Genomic DNA, 23050 nt, shown 5'->3' with positions numbered 1-23050 from the left:
ACCATGTCTTCAAAGAGCTCTGTGCTTTGTGGAAAAACTAAGGTGCCTCTTAAGTATAAAAGCGCATCTTTTACAAGTGATGGATGTACACAAACATTTGGCTGAGGAATACCTTATTTTCCTTTTCTTTATATTTGTTAAGGACAGTTCGATGTGGTAGGACAAATCATCAGATACGACCATCAAGGTCAAAGGTTTGGACAAGTACGTTTGCGCAATGTCTGCGCAATCCGAACGCACGACAATACCCTCGAATGCACCTTTGTGGTTCGCCTGAGGAGGAAGTGACGCCAGAACGCGCGATATAGCTGGATGCACTCTCTCGCAGCCAGGGGTAGACGTGCAGAGGTTATATGCGAGTTATTGACAAGCCGCCTTTCACCGTCAACACCGCGAGCCACCGGGATAAAGCAGGGGTTCGAGTGGTTAGTATGTGGGATATTAAAGCAATAGCAAGATGTTAGAGATCATGTACTCGTTAGTGTGTAAAGCCTGAAGCTTCAGTTAGTGAGAGTTGAATTGTTATTGAAGAGTGCGTAGCTGAAATGAGTAAATTACATGAAGGGCTCTCGCTGTGTCCTAGCTAGGGGACTTGTATACCGCGGTGTTCCCCGGTAACAGGAACACTAAGAGTAATACTGTAGCAGGCGCTACAATAGTGTGCGCGTGCTTCGATACAATGATACACTGCTACAGAGGGCTTCGCCGTTAGACTCTGTCTCGCGATAAGTCTTAGATAATTTTGCTGAACTGAAGAAGTTTGATCGAAGTCTTTTAGATAAGTTCCTCGTGCATGCTTCCATAGCGTGACCAAGGAGGGGATTGTGGACGTACTCAGACTAGTGGAGATCCTGTATGCGGCTTACACCTTGAATACAACACTTTAAAAAAGAAGAATCTAAAACATGGCCAAACCCGAGTCGAAGAAGAGCAGCACTTTGGCCTTTGTAGGCAAACCTGTGGCGGAGGAGCAGGTCACGAACGGTCCGGCCGAGCCGCCGGTAAGCGGAGCCGCGCACGAGCCGGGGGTCAAAGCCAAACCTGGCAAACGGAGCACCGAGAGCGAAGTGTTTGACGACGGAACCAACACTTTCTTCTGGTAAGCCCCAAACTGACAAATTCTGGATATACTAGGTACATTAGACATCCATATGACTAAAAGTATGTGCACACCTGAGCCAACCATCACACATATATATGTCCATCTTTTTTTTTTATAATGTACACATATCCCTGTATGATGTAGCATTATAATGACCTTGTTCCTGCATGACAATGCCGTTGTGCACAAAGCGAGCTCAGTGAAGACTTCTGTGCTGTGTCCCAATTCACCTATCTCGAGGTCAGAACGAGTGTGTCCCAAATCGTAATATGTTGAAATGAGTGTCCCAAAAAGTACCTGGATGGTCCACTTTGTGGTAAGTGTGTATCTGTGGACGCTTATCAACATATTGCTCATGGTTCAAGCATGAGGGTGTAAGAACGTTGTGATCGTTTGCTTCGGCACATTTTAGAAAGGTATAAATGAAATGTGTGGAAAATGATCCTTCATTATTCCTTATAACAAATGAAGATTTTTTCCCCCTCACATTTCAGCTATACCTGGAATGCAATGAGGAGTTTATTTACAGTGGCAGTGTGTGCAATTAGGCAACAATATTCTCTTTCATTGCATGATGTGTTGGTAAGTTCCAGGACACTCAAATGTATGTCCTTTTTTTTTTTTTTTAACAGAAAGACTTCATACTTTTAGTGCATAGTGTAAGTAGGTGAATCAGGTCGCCACACTGGTTTGCCAAGGTTAGAGTGGAAGAACTCGAGTGTCCTGCACACAGCCCTGACCTCAACCCTAATTTAGGATGAACTGGAACGTCTTCTTGCCCAGCATCAGGGCCTGTCCTCACTAATGATCTTGTAGGTGGAACGAGGACAAATCCCCACAGCTACACTGCAACATCTAGTGGTAGGAAAGAACGAGATAACGATTTAATGCTAAGTGGGAGTATATGCTGTTTCCCAGTCGATGGCAAAATGAGCTGAATACAGTGAATTTTTAAAATATTGAGAAATAGGCACAATGTGAGCTAATTCAAGACATTTTTAAGATGTCTTATCCACCTGAGTGCCGTTGGCCATCTTGAATTTTTTTCCCCTCATCCATCGTCAGTACCTGGTAGCCCCGCCCCCTTTTCCACTACGTAAGCAAAGCTGTGAGCATTGAAGTGTCCAGCATTCCACACTGTGTTTTTCCGGTTGAATAAGTGCATCATCCAGGTTCTTGAAGGGAACTACTTCTTGTTGGAGTGTTCCGTGTGAACAGATGACTCACATGACACATTTATATGACACAGTGGAGTAGAATAGTGCCTAGTTATGTGATTTAGGATGCATTTTGTACTGCATTTTCTCACATGCTCTATCATTGGTTCCTGTTTTTTAGGACACTATGTAAATCAAGCGCTTCTCTGCAATATCTGCGACCGACAGCAAATATTTCATACTGAAAACATCAGTACTGTGTTAAGAAATACCAAAGTGTCTCAATCCCCAAACTAGCTCACTGTCTGACATAGAGAGCACTATATAGACTATCTATAAACTCATGTAGTGCACTTCTAGGGACACATTTGTGCTAGTAAACCAGAATGAATTAAGCTGTAATTCTAAAACAAGCCCACGCTCTACTTTACAGCTAACAAAGACTATCTGAGGCCAGACTAATGCATTTCATATTCTCTACAGGTAATTCTTCAAAGTAGATACTGCCACCAAATCACCATAGCAACACTTGCAGTTCTGCAACTTATTGTGGAACTTGTTCTGCATTTCTTCTTCTTTTTTAAATGAATTGTCTGTGTTTGAACACAGCATCAGTTTGAGGCTCAGGGTTTGTTGGTCATCGCAGGACACTCGATGCTACAATTAAAAACGCACTCTACGGCCATGCGTGTTTCAGCATCTGCCTTTACCTCTGGCAGAGTATAAAGAGACTCGTGATGTCCTTACAGAGTGCACTTAAGCTCTCACAGCAACATTGTATTTATTGATCTGTGAATAATAAAATATATATGATCAACGAGCTTGTAGTACACGTAAATGCTACCTGCTAATCAGGATCATACTATACTCCTTACTAAAGGGAGTTACAGGCTTCTGCCGTACTCCTCCACCGCCTCGGGGAGCATTTGAGGATGCCAGCTTTACACTGGCTTTTCTGCTGTCCGGCCGACTCAGCAGAACCGGTGCGTTAAAGACTTTAAGCTGTACAGATGCAGGAGTGGAAGGGGGCAGGGAAAGAAACAAGCAAGGACATAGGAGTACTTTAAACTGCAGCTTCTTACTTAATAAGAAGAAGAAGAAGAAGAAGGAAAGAAAGAAAGAAACGTTTGTGTATCAGTGTATCACTTTTAACAAAGCCATTTTTCCATAACTGGCTGTTATTAATAATTTAAAGAGTGATGCAGTTTATGGAACGTGTGTGAGGTTCGGGTCTTCAGGATAGAGTTTTGTTTAGTTTTAGACGGAGAAAAAGCTGCTATAACATAATCCCTAGCAACATCCCAGTATCAACAATTAAACACTTTCCTTTATCGTTAATGATCATGTTTTTATTATTGATAATTATTGAGCTTTGATTGGACGACTGTGGAGTAACCATAGGAACGATAATGCATTTGAACAAGCGCTTTTAATGTAAGTGTTATGGGAATTTAATTCTATAAAATTCTATAAACACCTTCTGTGTTATTAATTTAACCTCACTGTGGTATAAGTCAGAGTAATTAAGACACATACTCTTTTAAATGAAAATGGTTTGTCACACGGGTGTGGCGTCGTACCGCATGCCACATTTATTCTGCCTAAAATGACAGCGACCACCCCCCATGTAGGAACGCTGCCCCACGTCCCTGGGGGCACCTGCTAAAATCCTCCTCATACCCTGCTATTTTGTTATTTTGCATATGCCCCGGGCCGACACTCCCTTCATGCCGAATGGCATTTTGTTACTTGGAAAAATAGTCGAAGCCATGATGAGCTTGGTAATTTTTTTTTTTCCTCTGTGTCTTTTGATTCTGTCTATTCCTTTATTAGTGTCTTCATCAGCTTGGTCAGTGGAGCAGTGAACATGAGTCTTATATGTGCTCTACAGCAGAAGAACTCGCTTACCAGTGCTCTTCCTTCAAAACACAACAAACTCAACAATCTGTCACTGTTTAATTACTCAGATGCATGCGTTCTCTCTCTCTCTCTGCAGGAGAGCACACACCCTGACCGTGTTATTTATCCTGACCTGTGCTTTGGTTTATGTGACTCTGCTGGAGGAGACTCCACAAGATACAGCATACAACACCAAGAGGTATGAGGACACACAAGCCAGGTGGCAACATGCAGAGTTTTTGTGTTTTGTGTGTGTGTTAGTGTGTAAACACTAACTCTGTTCCAGTTATTTGTTTCAACACACAAGGTGACCCTGACCTGAAATTCCAGCAGTTCTGTTAAGATATTTGCTGCTCTTCTTTAAACCGAATGACGTGTGTGTTAGGGAGTGTGTGTTAGGGAGTGTGTGTGAGAGGAAGTGAGTGTCTGTGTGTGTGTGTGTGTGAGGGAGGGAGGGAGGGAGTGTGTATCAGTGAGCAGGTGATTGTGATGTTCTGGATTGTACGGTGGAGCTCTGGTCTGATCAAAGTTCTCCTGCTAATTTTGAGATCTAGTTAAACTTAATAATCCAGCAAGGTTCAGGTCTCCGTCTGTAATACTGTTTTTTCTACCTGCATCTGAAATGGTTCAGAGTGACCCTTCTGTCCAATTGTTGCATTTTTGGTCATTTTGATGGGACAAATTTTAAAATAAGTTGTATAGAAGTACATGAACTCTGGAGCTCTGTACTAGAGCTCTGTTTTGTGAGATCTTTCAAATGGAAGACGCCAAAGAAATGAATTTCTTATTAATTTATGTTCTGTCCTTCACATTTAAATTTCAGAAATCTTGAAGACGCCACTAGATGAGTTCATTATTATGAAGTGACGATATAACCTATAAAAAGCAGTGAAGTTGTTTGAGATGCCCCGGGAACTTTTTTTTTCTGGGGAAAAAAAATGCTAGAATTCTTACTCAATATTGAAGTGAAGGACCGTGTGTACAGATGATGTTGTTGTAAAGATATTTTTTGTTGTCAAAATGCTGTAAGAATTTAAGGAATGTCCTGCTTTATCTGCCTCGATCTTGTAGTGAAAACAGACATTGAAGCTGAAAATATAAATAAATTGAATTACTGGGAATGTAACTGGGGTTAATAATTTAATTCAACCCATTTAATTTAATATTATATCGGTGTAGGTAAAGTAAAAAAAAAAAAAAAGTAATGCATGGTTTGTGTGTGTGAGAGTCACACTCTAGCAGAAGTGTTATCATTTATTGTTCAAATTCAGCCTGAAAGATTGAGATACCGGGATGTAGCTGAAATATCAGACTGCGTGATGTTAATCTGCCTGTGCAGTGAGATTTTTTCCCCCTCTGTACTGTTCTGCTCTTACTCTGAGCCATGTAATAGAAACCTGACGTTGCTTTATGTGGTTCCCCAGATGTATCGTTGCTTCTGAGTTTAATCTGCATGTAGTAAAATGAGGTGTGGGTGTGTGTGTGTGTGTGTATATTTATTTATTTATTTATTTATTTATTTATTTATTTATTTATTTATTTATTTTTCCAGAGGGATTGTGGCTAGCATCCTGGTCTTCCTGTGTTTCGGAGTAACGCAGGCGAAAGATGGCCCTTTCTCACGACCACATCCAGGTAAGTGTGCAACACAGGGCACTATAACACTGGCAGCCCAACCCCAAATAAATGGAGAAGAGGTTTATTTTTATTTTTTCTGAACATTACAATAGTTTTGATTGGTGGTTCAGGCAAATCGGAGCTTCTCACCAGAATCAGGATCACACACAGACACACTTGAATTCTACACTTTCTCACAGATACCCTTCCCCAAAATACTGCTGCTTCTAACACGTACACATTCCTGAAGCCGGTTAAATGAAGCAGATGTAATTTGCACGTCAATGAATTGACAGAGAAAGGTGACGTGTGTTAGTGTGTATAAAGTTCACCCTCCATCCGTCGTCGCAGCCAGCATGCACCGTCACGTTCCACGCTTAAACATTAATTGTACAGCATCCTTCCGAGGCTGTGAGTTAATTGTCTCTTGTGGCTGCAGATAATGAGCGACAGAATTATACCAGAGAAGCCACCTTATTCAGTATAAATATATTATATTTATTAGGGCTTAGAAATTTAAATCCCTTTAATATTTGACCCTGTTTGCTGCTTCCTTTTGAAAAACAGCTTGCGGTTTGACTTGTACTTGAAAAATGTAAAAAATTAATTTTTTAAAAATACTTAAACTGAACCTGTCAAGCGTAGTCCTGTGCTTTTATTTATTTATTTATTTATTTATTTATTTATTTATTTATTTATTTATTGGCTTGAATTGAGTCAACTGCATGCTGAAACATTTCAGACTCCAGAAATGGCTCGTAACCTGCAGGCTCATACACACCTCCTCACACACTCCACTTTCATGCAGTTAGACACACAGCTGTCGTGATTACTGTTAAGTAATAATCCAGAATTTAGTTTTTTTTTTAGAATCAAATATTAAAGTACAAATAATTCAAGTCATGCAGTCGCTCCTGTTTTTTGGTGTTATGGAGAGGTTTGTCTATCTCTTGCTGGCTGAATGCTCATGGTGATTTCGTTTTACACATCTAGCCATTGTTCTCCCAAACCTGATCAGTGCCGACAGCTAAGAATGGTGGAAGAACCTGCCTCTCTTGTGCTTTATTGCCGTCTGCCCTTTGGCTTTTCACGAGTCGCTGTTTGACCTGGACCCCTCTAAGTTTTTAAGTGTAAAACAATATATTCGGTTTAATCGCTACCAAGTTCCACATTCCACAATGGAGTGGGTGTGTCACACTGAAAACCCAGACCAGTTCATCTGGCTAGACTAGAACTGCTGTCAGTCTGCTTTAAAAGGAAAGGAAAAAATCGAACCAGGTCTCTGATATGATGAGTCTCAGTGAGAGAAACCTGAAGGACCAGATGCTGAATAGTGGAGGATTCTATCGTTTTCTGATTCACAACAGAGAAAAACGAAAAATAAAAGATATCTTTTTTTCAATATATTTTCACTGCCCAAAGCAGGTGTATACACTCTGATATGGGTTTCTTCCTGAAGAGCTGAGACAGAAAGAGAGAGACAGAGAGAGAGAGAGACACATAGACTGACTGGGAGAAAGAGAAAGAAAAAGAGAGAGAGAGAAAGAGAGAGAGACTGCTCATGGTGCTGAGGGCAATTTCATCCCCCTGGTGTGTAAATTTGAACCTACCTATTTTTTAGAGTTGCAAGTAGCGTGGCAACAGAGCAGCCTGGGGGGTAAAGAGCAGCTCCAGAGGAAAAACGAGCTGCATTGCCCTGAAGCAGAGGAGATACAGACAAGACAGACAGAGCTGAAGTGATGGAGACAGACAGCTCAGTTTACACACCCCGTGTCTATAGCCTTCTTCAATCATTTCAACACACAGTAGACACACTGAAAGTGTAAATTAGGCTTCATCAGCCCACAAATGTGAACCGACTCACTGACCATGAATATTTTTAATGTTCATTATTTTTACTCTACGTGATTTCAGGGAGCTTTCATGAATGATGCGTGGTATCCGTGTAAAGATAGCGTTTGAGTCTGCATATTTGCTGCTGTTACAGCATGTCTATTCTCTGCTTTCAGCATACTGGCGCTTCTGGCTCTGTGTCAGCGTTGTCTATGAGCTGTTCCTCATCTTCATTCTTTTCCAAGTGGGTCTCGAGTCATGCCTATTCAGACACACACATACACACACACAAGTTGTGGTGGTTGATGTCGTTGTAAATTGTAATGCAGATGCTTTTGGTTGTTAAGCCTTGTGTTTTCACGTGTTGGTTTTATTTTTATTTTACTTATATATTTATTTATTTTTTTTAAAGCTTGTATCTTGTGCATGTTGCAGACGGTGCAGGACGGAAGGCTGTTTATGAAGTACATCGACCCGAAGTTGGGCGTTCCTCTGCCAGAGAGAGACTATGGAGGAAATTGTCTTATCTATGATCCAGGAAACACCACTGACCCTTTCCACAACATCTGGGTAGCAAATTTCTCTCTCTTTCTAACACACACACAGACCCTGCTACACACAAATCTAAACAAACAGGGGTTTGCTAATTTGTGTTTCTTGTTACAGGACAAAATGGATGGCTTTGTTCCTGCCCATTTTCTTGGTTGGTACATTAAGGTGGGTGGTTTTGATTTATTTTTTTTTTCCGTGTGCGTGCATGTGCATGCATGTGCGTGTTTGTGTATGTGTGTGTTTCCCTGTTTTCAGTCATGTGTTAAGAGCTGGTACGCTTTGCCACCCTCGCCACCCTCACAAATTACACTGGTTTCAGTTTTTCACATAGATGCTCTTGTACAGTAGCTTCTTGTTTCTTAAAACGTGAACTGGCAAAATTTTAAAGCTTAAATAAATGCACAGAAAAAACTTCTGAAACAGCTGGAAAATTCAATTTCAATTCAATTTATTTGTATAGTGCTTTTAACAGACAGCTTTTAGCAGCTTTACAGAGGTATAGAAACGATAGAGTTTACAATTACTATTTATCCCTCATGATCGAGCCTGAGGCGATGGTGACAAGAAAAAAAATGAACATCAGTGTTAAATATGTTATACTTGCTTATTAATTATTTACTGTGTGTTGTGCTTGTGCCGTACCCATGCCATGGTTCCTGTCTGTCTGTCAGACGCTGATGATCCGAGACTGGTGGATGTGTATGATAATCAGCGTGATGTTTGAGTTTTTGGAGTACAGTCTGGAGCACCAGTTACCAAACTTCTCAGAGTGCTGGTGGGATCATGTGAGTCTTTTTATCTCCCACTTTTACTGTCACATTTCTCTCTCTCTCTCTCTCTCTCTCTATCTGTTTATCTCTCTCCATCTATTTTGTTTTTCTTTCTCCTGCAGTGGATCATGGACGTGCTTGTGTGTAACGGTTTAGGCATATACTGCGGCATGAAGGCACTCAGTTGGCTTTCGATGAAGCCGTACCAGTGGCAAGGCCTGTGGAACATACCCACATACAAGTAAGCCTTGTACTGGAACCTGAACACCTTCCCACCGGATATCCTCAAATCCCTCGTTAAGAAATGCTAGACATATTTTTTTTTAAATTTCTATTTGTTTTCAAGAAGTGTTTTTTTACAGGCTATATGGATTGGGGGGTTAGAGGGAAATAATGCCACTGTTGATCTGGGGATTCAATTCAATGGTTTCAGGGATGAACAAGTGCAGATTGTGGATACTGAACATTTCCAAGAAGCTTTCCTTTTGTTCCATGAAACATTGGAAATAAAAACCTCTGGGACGGAATGTCATCAAATTGATTTCCATGGTGTCATTTATGTAGCTGTAGGTGAAATATGCTTGAGAAATCTTTTCTGCTCCTAGACTTTATGTGGAGCGAACCACCAGCTTGAAAATCTGTTTAGAAATGCAGACGTAGGCTTTAGAAAATTCTGAACTCTCTTTTGTCTGCAAAGGCATTCGGTATGAATTCCACCTCCAGGGAAATAAATGTCTTTTGGGAGGAAAAAATATTAGGCATTCCATTTGATTGTGGGGATTTTTTTTTGGTGAATGTTATTTCACACTTGTGAGAATATTAGCTGGTGTGTGTGTGTGTTTTGTCACCAGGGGGAAGATAAAGCGCATCGCCTTCCAGTTCACTCCATACAGCTGGGTGAAGTTCGAGTGGAGACCAGCGTCTAACCTGCGGCGGTGGCTGGCGGTGCTCGGCATCATCTTCATGGTCAGTGTTTGTGACCAGATTTATTTATCCAGTAAAAATGTCACATGACAATTTATCCAAAATGTTACCAAACATCGCCCTGTAGGAGCTAAACAAAATGTAGGAACATCTTGTCTTCTCAGTGGAGAAGATTACTTCACAAGGTGAAATAGGTTCCATGGAGAACAGATTTTACCTTAATGTTCTTCCTGTTTTTTAACACTTTGTTGGCGAAGTTGCAGAAAACTCAGTGTTTGTTGTATTTTATTTAGCACAAATATTGAACAAAATTAGGAAACTCAGAGCTGCAAAGTCGGGTACTTGATATCCAGGAGCTGTTGCTGATATCAGATCTGTCACTGATGATAAGTGTAGGTTTATATTAACTTTATTTGTTAGATGTCCTTATCGAGTGACTTACATTTATCTCACTGAGAAGATGAGGGTTAAGGGCCTGGCTTAAGGGCCCAACAGTGCAGCTTGGTGCTCCTCCGATTTAAACTCGCATCCAACCACTGAGCTTGCACTTCTCCTGTAACAGAACATTCATTCATTCATTCATTCATTCATTTATTTAATCTAAAATTTCAGTTCACAAATGTGCTTAAAATGTTGACCCAAGACAAAAAGGAAGCTATAGATTTTCCTGACAGTGAAAGTTAAAATTTCTGTCCTATCCTTTACCCTTTCTAGTTCCTGCTGGCGGAGCTGAACACGTTCTATTTGAAGTTTGTCTTATGGATGCCACCTGAGCATTACCTGGTGCTGCTGAGGCTCGTGTTCTTCGTTAACGTGGGCGGCGTTGCCATGAGAGAAATTTACGACTTCATGGACGACCCGTCAGTTACAACCTTTGAATTTTCTCTTTAAAAATTCTCTTCACAGATCATATCCATTATTTCATTATTGGGGAAATAGAGCAGTGTTGATGAGATTGTTACAGCAGCAATTAACATGTTTAGGCGGTATACTGCTTCTCAGGTTGTAGCATGTAGGACGTGTGCACAGAGAAAACATCCATCCAATCAGATCTTTTATTTTCCTGTCAGTTCAGAAGCTCCACCCCTCCAGGCTGTGACATGCCTAGTGTCTCGCTTTCCATGAAGACTCCCTTAACTGGGATTACTTAATACTTACCATGGAGAGACCATGAACTTCACCTTTGATGCATTATAAAGTAGTGATGACAAAGCAATGAAGAAATGCATTTATGGATGCTCTACATAATGTATGTATTTACTTGGTTATATTGTTTCTGATCTTGTAGAAAATTCCACAAGAAGCTGGGCCAGCAGGCATGGATTGTGGCGGCCATCACGGTAACAGAGTTTCTCATCGTCGTGAAGTACGACCCCCACACCATCATGCTACCGATCCCCTTCTTCATCACGCAGTGCTGGATCCTCGGCATCGTCCTCATCCTCACATGGACACTGTGGCGCTTCTTTATCCGGTGAGTGGCAGAGACACAAAGTTTCTAATCTAAGGCCATTGGTTTTTTTTAAGGCCATAGATTTTAACGGCTTTTTCTCAGTGTTCTAACGGGAGAGGGAGATAGATGAAGGTGATGACAACAGCGAAAATTGATAAGCTGACTGTGAGATTGCTTGTAATCAGCCATCATCTTGTCAAGATTGATGATATTATCAGATTTGGAATGGTGTTAGGATAAGGCGTGGCCAGACGTCCTGTAATGCATTTCATCATTCCGGTTGGGGGAAAATGACCAGAAGCTGGTTACAAGTCAGTTTGATTTGCTAGTTTCAAACATTAGCATTTAGTATGTATAGTAACTGGTAACTATTTATTTTTCCTAAGTTTCCCTAAAATATTGTGTGATTAAATATTCATGTGTGTTACCATTCCAACCTCATTCCACGCCTTTCTCCTGTGTTCACAGCGACATCACACTCCGTTACAAAGAGACCCGGCGGCGTAAGCAGGAGGGCTCAGCCGAGCGTGAGAGGCCCCCCGGCAACGGCAGCAAGACCCCTGTAACGTCCGGCCGCAGCAAACTGAACGGAAACACTGATCCCCTACGACATCGCAAGTCTTGAGGGAGGACACGGTGGAAGCTCGCTGCACAGCTGTGGCACACGCGCCAAGCGTCAAGCGTGGTGTGATTTACACTGTGTATGTATGTCTGCCTGCCTTCCCCTGACTGTCTGAACCATTCCAGCACTCACTCGCTGTTCAAACACACACACAGAGCAACAGTGAGTTCATCTTAGATGGCCAGGAGGATCTCAGTGTGGTGATGGTGAAGGTGATGGCCACTGTTTGTTTTGGTTTTTTTGCATGTTTTATTGTTAAGCTGTAAGATGCAGAGCATGGCTACATTCAAGAGTGTGTGTGTGTAGGAGTGTGCGTGTGAGTGTGTGTGTGTGTGAGAGAGAGAGAGAGAGAGAGAGAGAGAGAAAAGTGCAAGGACATGTATGGAAAAGATGCTCTGTTCTTCCAGATGCCTTACATGCTCTAACAGAATACAAAGGGGGTATTAAGAAGCTGTACCTTTTCTTGCCACTGGGATGGTGGTAACCTCAAGGGTACAACCTGTGTACCTTTTAACATAAACCATTAACCAGGAAAGGTGCGTGTTTAAAGTTACCTTTAAATTATCTTCTCTGGTCTTTATTTTGTGCTTTAATTTTTTTAACGTAAAAAGCTACGTACTACAGAAAAAAGACGTACTCTACTCTAGTTACAGGGAAGGTACAGTTTACCTTTGTGGGGTTTATTATTATTATTATTTTAATTTTAATTTTTTTTCTTAGTCGATTCTTACTGGATGGACCATTGACACGTGCTTGTGAAACGAGTGCTCCAGGGGCGTGGCTTGTTCCCTTTTGAACCGAGTTCTTTTTGCTGCTATGCAATAAGACACGAGAGTTAGCTCTCATTACAGTTTGTTAGGCTTTAACTGTAAAGATCCTGGAGGACTGCTGTTACACACCCACACGCACTCACACACACACACACACACACTAGCGTTGTTTTTCCTCTTTGTGTTAAACAGGGACTGAACGTACTCTCAGGAGACCTGCGGCTCTTATTACGTTATGTTTCTCAGGTAATTTCCCGTCAGAGTAACAGCCAGAGTGATGAGGATGAGCATAAATTCCGCCGATGCACACCCCAGCTCTCCTTATCTCCTACACTACATACAAACATGCATGCACAAGCAGAAATGACCGTTATGTCAGACTTAATGGACCAATCTTGCAGGGTTTTTCCCCCCTAACATGGGACATCAGTTTTTCATGATTGTTGCTACTCAAATAACAGAACAAATTCCGCTAGCCTCCTCCGCCTACTTTAAGACTGTAAGGTTCACCGTGCATTTAGTTGAAACGTCGTCGTTTAGCAGCCGTGTTCAGTGTAATTTTTAATTGTGGATGTGGATGTTACATAGATATATTGAATGGTAGGTATGTGTGTGGGGTGGAGGGGGTGTGTGTATGTTACAGTTCATATCTGTACTAACGTTCAGCAGAAATGGACAGAACTGTCTCATGTAATGTAGAACATGCTGCTACTGCTGTTATAATCCTACTATGAATGTAAACTTTACATTTTTTTTTTTTTTAGTTATTTGCTTAATATGGGTTGCCAGCTATCTCAGAACAACCTCTAACTCCTCTAACCATTTTGTCTGTTACGTTAGGTGTAAATTCCTTCCTTCATGTAATTTATTGGTTTAAAATTATTTCCTGATCTTAAAAGTCTCTTTCTAGTCAGATTTCCTTTTTATTAAAATTAAAGCCTATTTTCTAACACCCCGCTGGACGATATGAGACGAATATCATATCACGGGTCGAAAGGATATTTCTACGATATGTGCCGTATTATGACACATAGGTTCATGAACAATTTCCCAGCAGTACAGTAGTGGTGCTTTGTCTAGGACAAGACCTTTATTTTTATTTTAATTGTATTTTTCTTTATAAAAATTCATAACATTAAAAGCTGTACAAAAAAATGTGTACTTTTAAGTATAAAATCATGCATTGTTTATATTAAACACAGTGTGACAGTTTCTCATGATACTGGTATTATATCCTCATATCGTCCAGCACCGACTCCTACAGCTCTGCTCTGTCAGTAATCTCTCAAATGACCTGGTCACTCGGAATAACCCCCCTCTGCAGCACCAGGGGTCAAGTCAATGCCCACATAGGCTTCAGGAGCAGAACTTGATCTGATGTTATTTCATATACAATGGCAGGCTACTGTTTGTGTTTTAGTCTCAGCAATAAACAAAACTCCTGTTTAAACTTGGCAAGGTTGTATGTTTAGTTCGTTACTTGCTAATTTAGTACAAATTGTGTCTTAAACTCGTGGAATGTAATCTAGAAGTCATGTGATCGTACGTTGAACATGTCTCGTTCACTGTAAATTATTTAGCGTGCAAATCACCAAGGAAATGACTTCACACAATTCTGTTCATCACCCAGGGCATTTAGATTTCAGATTCTGCTCCTTGTCGTCCTGAGGCTCTTCCCCTTTAGTCAGCAAGTGGCCACTTTTACCGATGCAGGACGCATGTGTCTAGCTTTAGATGGGGGTTTAGTGACTGTTAGACATAACACAATTTTTTTTTTTTTCTGGTCTGCCTATACAATGGATTTTATTTTCTTCACTTTTTCTCAAAGCCTTGAATCATCTTGAAGCCTATCCCCACTCTAACATGATGTCTGCATGGTGGATGTTATTATAGACTGATAGTTTGTGTAGGTGTGTGTGTTTCTGGCTATGGTGTTTCTTCAGGGCAATAAGCCTCTCGACTCCTTTCTTCTACAGTGAGGTGTGTGAGAACATCACGAACAAAGAACATTACTGAGAGAGAACATTATACCAACTGTTTTATAAAAATGTAAATAAAAAATCTGTTTGTCTTTTGAGGCACTGTCTGATTTTTGTCAGTCTTTTTCGCTGAATCAAGAAATTAAGATAAAATTGAAAAACGGGTAGAACTCAATGTCAGAAGATGTCTCTGGAACCAAAATGTTCCTCGTAACTCATTTTTTTATGCCTAAAATATAATTCAAATTGGATTGAACCTAGTATTTTCTTCAATATTTCAGACATTTGACCTTGCTGTGAACTTGACTTTGTTTGGATCAACTATAAAAAAATAAGTCTGACTGCAATTTCAAATTTTGTTTCTCACATACGCGATCATACATAGTATGACAAAATAATAAAAAATAGTCAGAAATGGAATTTAAAAGTAAATTGTTCTTTATAAATATATATTGTGCACGTGTGCCATTTTGCTGCGTCTTATAGACTTGTTTCTGAGATTACATGAATCAAAACATTTACTTTTATAAACATGGATGGATAGATACAACTTCATTGTCATTGCAAAGTACATGGCAACGAAATGCCGTTTAGCATCTACCAGAAGTGTAAATAGTAGAAATTGTGCAAATGAGCAAGTGCAGATAAATATGTACATCAATAAATAAGGCTATATCAGAACGTGCAAAGAGAAGTATGTGCAAGTTGTATTTACAGCATATAAAGTATAAGTGTATAACATTTGAGTACTGAACAAGTCAAATACAAGTCTTCCTGATCACACGCACTGGTGTCTGCCGCCGTTTTTATATGTAATTTAAAGGGGACTGAGGACGATCACAAATTTGTGTACAGTTTATGGAGAATCGCTGAATTAACCCTAGGCTCAATGATTTAATGATTGTGAATTAAAATTCCCGGACCACCAAGCTGCTGCTGCTGTTGGACCCTTGTGCAAAGCGCTTTACCCCTTAACTGCTCTGCTGTGTAAATGTGAGTTGCTCTGGATAAGAGTGTTTGCCAAATGTTCGGAATGTAGTTGGTGCTGTTTGTTTGTAGTCAAATAAAGTGTAAAGGTGATTTTACGTTGAAAGTGTAGAGCATTCATTTCTGTGCTTTTTTGCACTAGTTTAGTAAATAAATATAAAACATCTAAACATGTGTTACCATTAAATATGGTTAAATAAATGAGATTTTCAGTTTCATATGCACAGGCTGTGAACACATTGTATATTGTACACTGCCTGTGCATATGACATGACATTCATGTTGTGCATCACATTCATATTTGTGCACTGTTACACATTATCTCACAGTAATATACAGAGCACTGTCACACACTATCACACTGTAATATACAGAGCAGTGTTACACACTATCACACTGTAATATACAGAGCAGTGTTACACACTATCACACTGTAATATACAGAGCAGTGTTACACACTATCACACTGTAATATACAGAGCAGTGTTACACACTATCACACTGTAATATACAGAGCAGTGTTACACACTATCACACTGTAATATACAGAGCACTGTTACACACTATCACACTGTAATATACAGAGCAGTGTTACACACTATCACACTGTAATATACAGAGCAGTGTTAAACACTATCACACTGTAATATACAGAGCAGTGTTACACACTATCACACTGTAATATACAGAGCACTGTTACACACTATCACACTGTAATATACAGAGCACTGTTACACACTATCACACTAATATACAGAGCACTGTCACACACTATCACACTGTAATATACAGAGCACTGTCACACACTATCACACTGTAATATACAGAGCACTGTCACACACTATCACACTGTAATATACAGAGCAGTGTTACACACTATCACACTAATATACAGAGCACTGTTACACACTATCACACTGTAATATACAGAGCAGTGTTACACACTATCACACTAATATACAGAGCAGTGTTACACACTATCACACTGTAATATACAGAGCAGTGTTACACACTATCACACTAATATACAGAGCACTGTTACACACTATCACACTGTAATATACAGAGCACTGTTACACACTATCACACTAATATACAGAGCACTGTTACACACTATCACACTAATATACAGAGCAGTGTTACACACTATCACACTAATATACAGAGCAGTGTCACACACTATCACACTGTAATATACAGAGCAGTGTCACACACTATCACACTGTAATATACAGAGCAGTGTTACACACTATCACACTGTAATATACAGAGCAGTGTTACACACTATCACACTGTAATATACAGAGCAGTGTTACACACTATCACACTGTAATATACAGAGCAGTGTTACACACTATCACACTGTAATATACAGAGCACTGTCACACACTATCACACTAATATACAGAGCAGTGTTACACACTATCACACTAATATACAGAGCACTGTCACACACTATCACACTGTAATATACAGAGCAGTGTCACACACTATCACACTAATATACAGAGCAGTGTTACACACTATCACACTAATATACAGAGCACTGTTACACACTATCACACTGTAATATACAGAGCAGTGTCACACACTATCACACTGTAATATACAGAGCACTGTTACACACTATCACACTGTAATATACAGAGCACTGTTACACACTATCACACTAATATACAGAGCACTGTTACACACTATCACACTAATATACAGAGCACTGTCACACACTATCACACTGTAATATACAGAGCAGTGTCACACACTATCACACTGTAATATACAGAGCAGTGTTACACACTATCACACTGTAATATACAGAGCACTGTTACACACTATCACACTGTAATATACAGAGCACTGTTACACACTATCACACTGTAATATACAGAGCACTGTTACACACTATCACACTAATATACAGAGCACTGTTACACACTATCACACTAATATACAGAGCACTGTCACACACTATCACACTGTAATATACAGAGCAGTGTCACACACTATCACACTGTAATATACAGAGCAGTGTTACACACTATCACACTGTAATATACAGAGCACTGTTACACACTATCACACTGTAATATACAGAGCACTGTTACACACTATCACACTAATATACAGAGCAGTGTTACACACTATCACACTGTAATATACAGAGCAGTGTTACACACTATCACACTGTAATATACAGAGCAGTGTTACACACTATCACACTGTAATATACAGAGCAGTGTTACACACTATCACACTGTAATATACAGAGCACTGTTACACACTATCACACTGTAATATACAGAGCACTGTCACACACTATCACACTAATATACAGAGCACTGTTACACACTATCACACTGTAATATACAGAGCACTGTCACACACTATCACACTAATATACAGAGCAGTGTTACACACTATCACACTAATATACAGAGCAGTGTTACACACTATCACACTGTAATATACAGAGCACTGTCACACACTATCACACTGTAATATACAGAGCACTGTTACACACTATCACACTGTAATATACAGAGCAGTGTCACACACTATCACACTGTAATATACAGAGCACTGTTACACACTATCACACTGTAATATACAGAGCAGTGTTACACACTATCACACTGTAATATACAGAGCACTGTTACACACTATCACACTAATATACAGAGCACTGTTACACACTATCACACTAATATACAGAGCACTGTTACACACTATCACACTAATATACAGAGCACTGTTACACACTATCACACTAATATACAGAGCAGTGTTACACACTATCACACTAATATACAGAGCACTGTCACACACTATCACACTGTAATATACAGAGCACTGTCACACACTATCACACTGTAATATACAGAGCAGTGTTACACACTATCACACTGTAATATACAGAGCAGTGTTACACACTATCACACTGTAATATACAGAGCAGTGTTACACACTATCACACTGTAATATACAGAGCAGTGTTACACACTATCACACTGTAATATACAGAGCAGTGTTACACACTATCACACTGTAATATACAGAGCACTGTCACACACTATCACACTAATATACAGAGCAGTGTTACACACTATCACACTAATATACAGAGCACTGTCACACACTATCACACTGTAATATACAGAGCAGTGTCACACACTATCACACTGTAATATACAGAGCAGTGTTACACACTATCACACTAATATACAGAGCACTGTTACACACTATCACACTGTAATATACAGAGCAGTGTCACACACTATCACACTGTAATATACAGAGCACTGTTACACACTATCACACTGTAATATACAGAGCACTGTTACACACTATCACACTAATATACAGAGCACTGTTACACACTATCACACTAATATACAGAGCACTGTTACACACTATCACACTAATATACAGAGCACTGTTACACACTATCACACTGTAATATACAGAGCACTGTTACACACTATCACACTGTAATATACAGAGCAGTGTTACACACTATCACACTGTAATATACAGAGCAGTGTCACACACTATCACACTGTAATATACAGAGCAGTGTCACACACTATCACACTGTAATATACAGAGCAGTGTCACACACTATCACACTGTAATATACAGAGCAGTGTCACACACTATCACACTGTAATATACAGAGCAGTGTCACACACTATCACACTGTAATATACAGAGCAGTGTCACACACTATCACACTGTAATATACAGAGCAGTGTCACACACTATCACACTGTAATATACAGAGCAGTGTCACACACTATCACACTGTAATATACAGAGCACTGTTACACACTATCACACTGTAATATACAGAGCACTGTTACACACTATCACACTGTAATATACAGAGCAGTGTCACACACTATCACACTAATATACAGAGCAGTGTCACACACTATCACACTGTAATATACAGAGCACTGTCACACACTATCACACTGTAATATACAGAGCACTGTTACACACTATCACACTGTAATATACAGAGCAGTGTTACACACTATCACACTGTAATATACAGAGCTGTGTTACACACTATCACACTGTAATATACAGAGCACTGTTACACACTATCACACTGTAATATACAGAGCACTGTTACACACTATCACACTGTAATATACAGAGCACTGTTACACACTATCACACTGTAATATACAGAGCACTGTTACACACTATCACACTGTAATATACAGAGCACTGTTACACACTATCACACTGTAATATACAGAGCACTGTTACACACTATCACACTGTAATATACAGAGCAGTGTCACACACTATCACACTGTAATATACAGAGCACTGTTACACACTATCACACTGTAATATACAGAGCACTGTCACACACTATCACACTGTAATATACAGAGCAGTGTCACACACTATCACACTGTAATATACAGAGCAGTGTCACACACTATCACACTGTAATATACAGAGCAGTGTCACACACTATCACACTGTAATATACAGAGCACTGTCACACACTATCACACTGTAATATACAGAGCAGTGTTACACACTATCACACTGTAATATACAGAGCAGTGTCACACACTATCACACTGTAATATACAGAGCACTGTCACACACTATCACACTGTAATATACAGAGCAGTGTCACACACTATCACACTGTAATATACAGAGCACTGTCACACACTATCACACTGTAATATACAGAGCAGTGTCACACACTATCACACTGTAATATACAGAGCACTGTCACACACTATCACACTGTAATATACAGAGCAGTGTCACACACTATCACACTGTAATATACAGAGCACTGTTACAAACTATCACACTGTATTATACAGAGCAGTGTTACACACTATCACACTGTAATATACAGAGCAGTGTTACACACTATCACACTGTAATATACAGAGCTGTGTTACACACTATCACACTGTAATATACAGAGCAGTGTTACACACTATCACACTGTAATATACAGAGCACTGTCACACACTATCACACTGTAATATACAGAGCACTGTTACACACTATCACACTGTAATATACAGAGCACTGTCACACACTATCACACTGTAATATACAGAGCACTGTCACACACTATCACACTGTAATATACAGAGCACTGTCACACACTATCACACTGTAATATACAGAGCAGTGTTACACACTATCACACTGTAATATACAGAGCACTGTTACACACTATCAAACTAATATACAGAGCAGTGTTACACACTATCACACTAATATACAGAGCACTGTTACACACTATCACACTGTATTATACAGAGCAGTGTTACACACTATCACACTGTAATATACAGAGCATTGTCTACTGTGTATACTGTACAATATTAAAAATATAATAAATATAAAAATATAATAAATTTGTGCATTACATATTCTACTGCAATATCTGGATCCTTACTCAAATATTTCACTCACTTCTGCACGTGTGGATGGTGATGTGACAATGAAGTGATTTGATTTGATCTGAGTTAAAACTTACCTGCACAGAGTGAAGAAACAACAGACAGCTGCTTACAGACAAACACCAAACTCCTGAAATATCACCTGTGTGCCGTTTAGTTTGTGGGCATGTACTACAATAATACAGCAGAAATATTTTAGTGTGTAGTGTTTCAATTTGAACTCCATGACCATATCACACAAAAAAATAATAATTTATTTAGAATAAGCGCTCTGTGTGCTGCCATTGTCCAGTATGAAGTCCTTTTTTTAAACACATGTTAATAATAAGAATATGAACAATATAATAATATATTATTATAACAGTCGATAATAATAATAAAAACAATTTAAAAAATCATAATAATAAAAAAATAAGTTATTATTATTATTGTTGTTGTTGTTGTTGTTGTTTCTGGTAGCTTTATTTATTATTATTATTTATAAATTCCATACATGAAGTTTATTCAATCCGTATTTCAGACAATCCCATGTGGGGTCGCGAGCTCCGGGAATCTGTATTGTTTATTTGTCTTTAAACTGTCTCCATGGTGATGATGCGTCCCATCAAATACTTTTAAATCAACACACAGCATTTGAACTTCTGCTTGGGTACGGATCTTTCTTTGCTGAAGTCTAAGGGAGGATTCTTGGAGCGCCTGTTTGCGCTCATCAGCATGTGGGAGGTAGACGTGTGGAAGCCTGCAGCAAGGACGTACTTTAAAGTGCTTATTGTAAGTGTCTAATATCTTCTGATGCTGTGATTCTCAGTATTGTATCCTAAACTCAGTGACACTATGTTGGATTGTGACAGTGATGATGTAATTTGTCTATAGGATCATCTTACAGATCTGGCTGAAGTGCTGTTTACTCAGCTCCCGGAGTTCTACCAAGACCCAGCAGCCTTAGCCAGCAAACTAAGACCTTTCCTCAGACAGCATGTCCAGAAGATTATGGACATTTTGTGCAAGCTCTGAGCAATGTCCTTCCCTCTACCCAATTCCTCTTTTCTTCCTTTTTTCCATTTCTTTTCCCTCATTTCTTTTCTATACATTGCTCAAGCTCTCCACACGTAAGTAGAAATTAATTTTATTCTTATTTTTGATGAACTTAATATTGAAGTATACTCTTTTCTTCCCTACAGGTCTGTACAGTGAACCCAGCACCCAAGGAGTAGTTTTAATATCCCTCATCCCTCATAGAGCATCCCTTATCCATCTATCCTTCTCTCTTTGTCTATATAGATATATGCAAATAGTAAAAAGTATAAATAGCAGCTGTAGATAGTATTGTTGTAAATAAACTTATAGTGTGTATTGTTTATATAGTTTACTTTAATAAATGTTTTCATTTGCTCCTATTACAGTCTCATTCTGATTATTTTTAGTCATCAGTATGTCTATATAATTTCCTTTGAAAAGCAACACAACACTAAATGAAATTTTCACTCATGTACAAATAGTTTTGAAAGAACTTCAGAAACTTTGTGAGGTTTACTAAAATGTGAAAAATGACAAATAACATCAAACAAAATCCAGATATTTATAGTCTTGGGAAGTTTGTTTAAAGCCCCAAAATGTAGAAAAATCTGTAATATTTGGAGAATCACACATTTACGTTTAAGCATCCAGAACACAGTTGTGTAAAAAAACTCTAAAATCTTTAGATAAAAATCTGAAAATCTAAATTGTAGAGGACTAGAAAATGTAGATTTACACAGTTTACACCAAATCACACCACTGTAGCACATCATTTATAATGCAGTTACTCTGAACTCTCAAGGTTACTTTTTAAGAAGAAATATTTTATATCAGCAGTCTTTAAGGTGTTTTCCAAAATAAATAAATAAATAAAAATCCTGCTTTTTAAAATGAAAGTTGGTTAGAAGTTTA

General features: G+C 39.2%; 1 protein-coding gene across 2 annotated transcripts; it reads left to right on the top strand.

Moving 5' to 3' along the window:
• The first annotated feature begins 307 nt into the window (after positions 1-307).
• Positions 308-14776, top strand: ptdss2 (phosphatidylserine synthase 2). 2 transcript variants are annotated; one of them, XM_058408104.1, is made up of 12 exons: positions 308-1099; positions 4256-4357; positions 5711-5793; positions 7785-7852; positions 8044-8178; positions 8275-8325; positions 8832-8945; positions 9053-9171; positions 9782-9896; positions 10569-10714; positions 11143-11328; positions 11776-14776. In XM_058408104.1, the coding sequence occupies exons 1-12, from the start codon at positions 906-908 to the stop codon at positions 11930-11932; spliced, it is 1470 nt and encodes a 489-aa protein (XP_058264087.1). In that variant the 5' UTR covers positions 308-905; the 3' UTR covers positions 11933-14776. The 2 variants fall into 2 exon arrangements, with proteins under 2 accessions (XP_058264087.1, XP_058264088.1); XM_058408105.1 differs by lacking the exons at positions 308-1099; positions 7785-7852.
• The last annotated feature ends 8274 nt before the right edge of the window (positions 14777-23050 follow it).

Source organism: Hemibagrus wyckioides, linkage group LG14 (assembly GCF_019097595.1).
Source record: "Hemibagrus wyckioides isolate EC202008001 linkage group LG14, SWU_Hwy_1.0, whole genome shotgun sequence".
Lineage (NCBI taxonomy): Eukaryota > Metazoa > Chordata > Actinopteri > Siluriformes > Bagridae > Hemibagrus > Hemibagrus wyckioides.
Note: the sequence above shows the minus strand (reverse complement) of the source record. Positions and strands in the feature narration are given on the sequence as shown.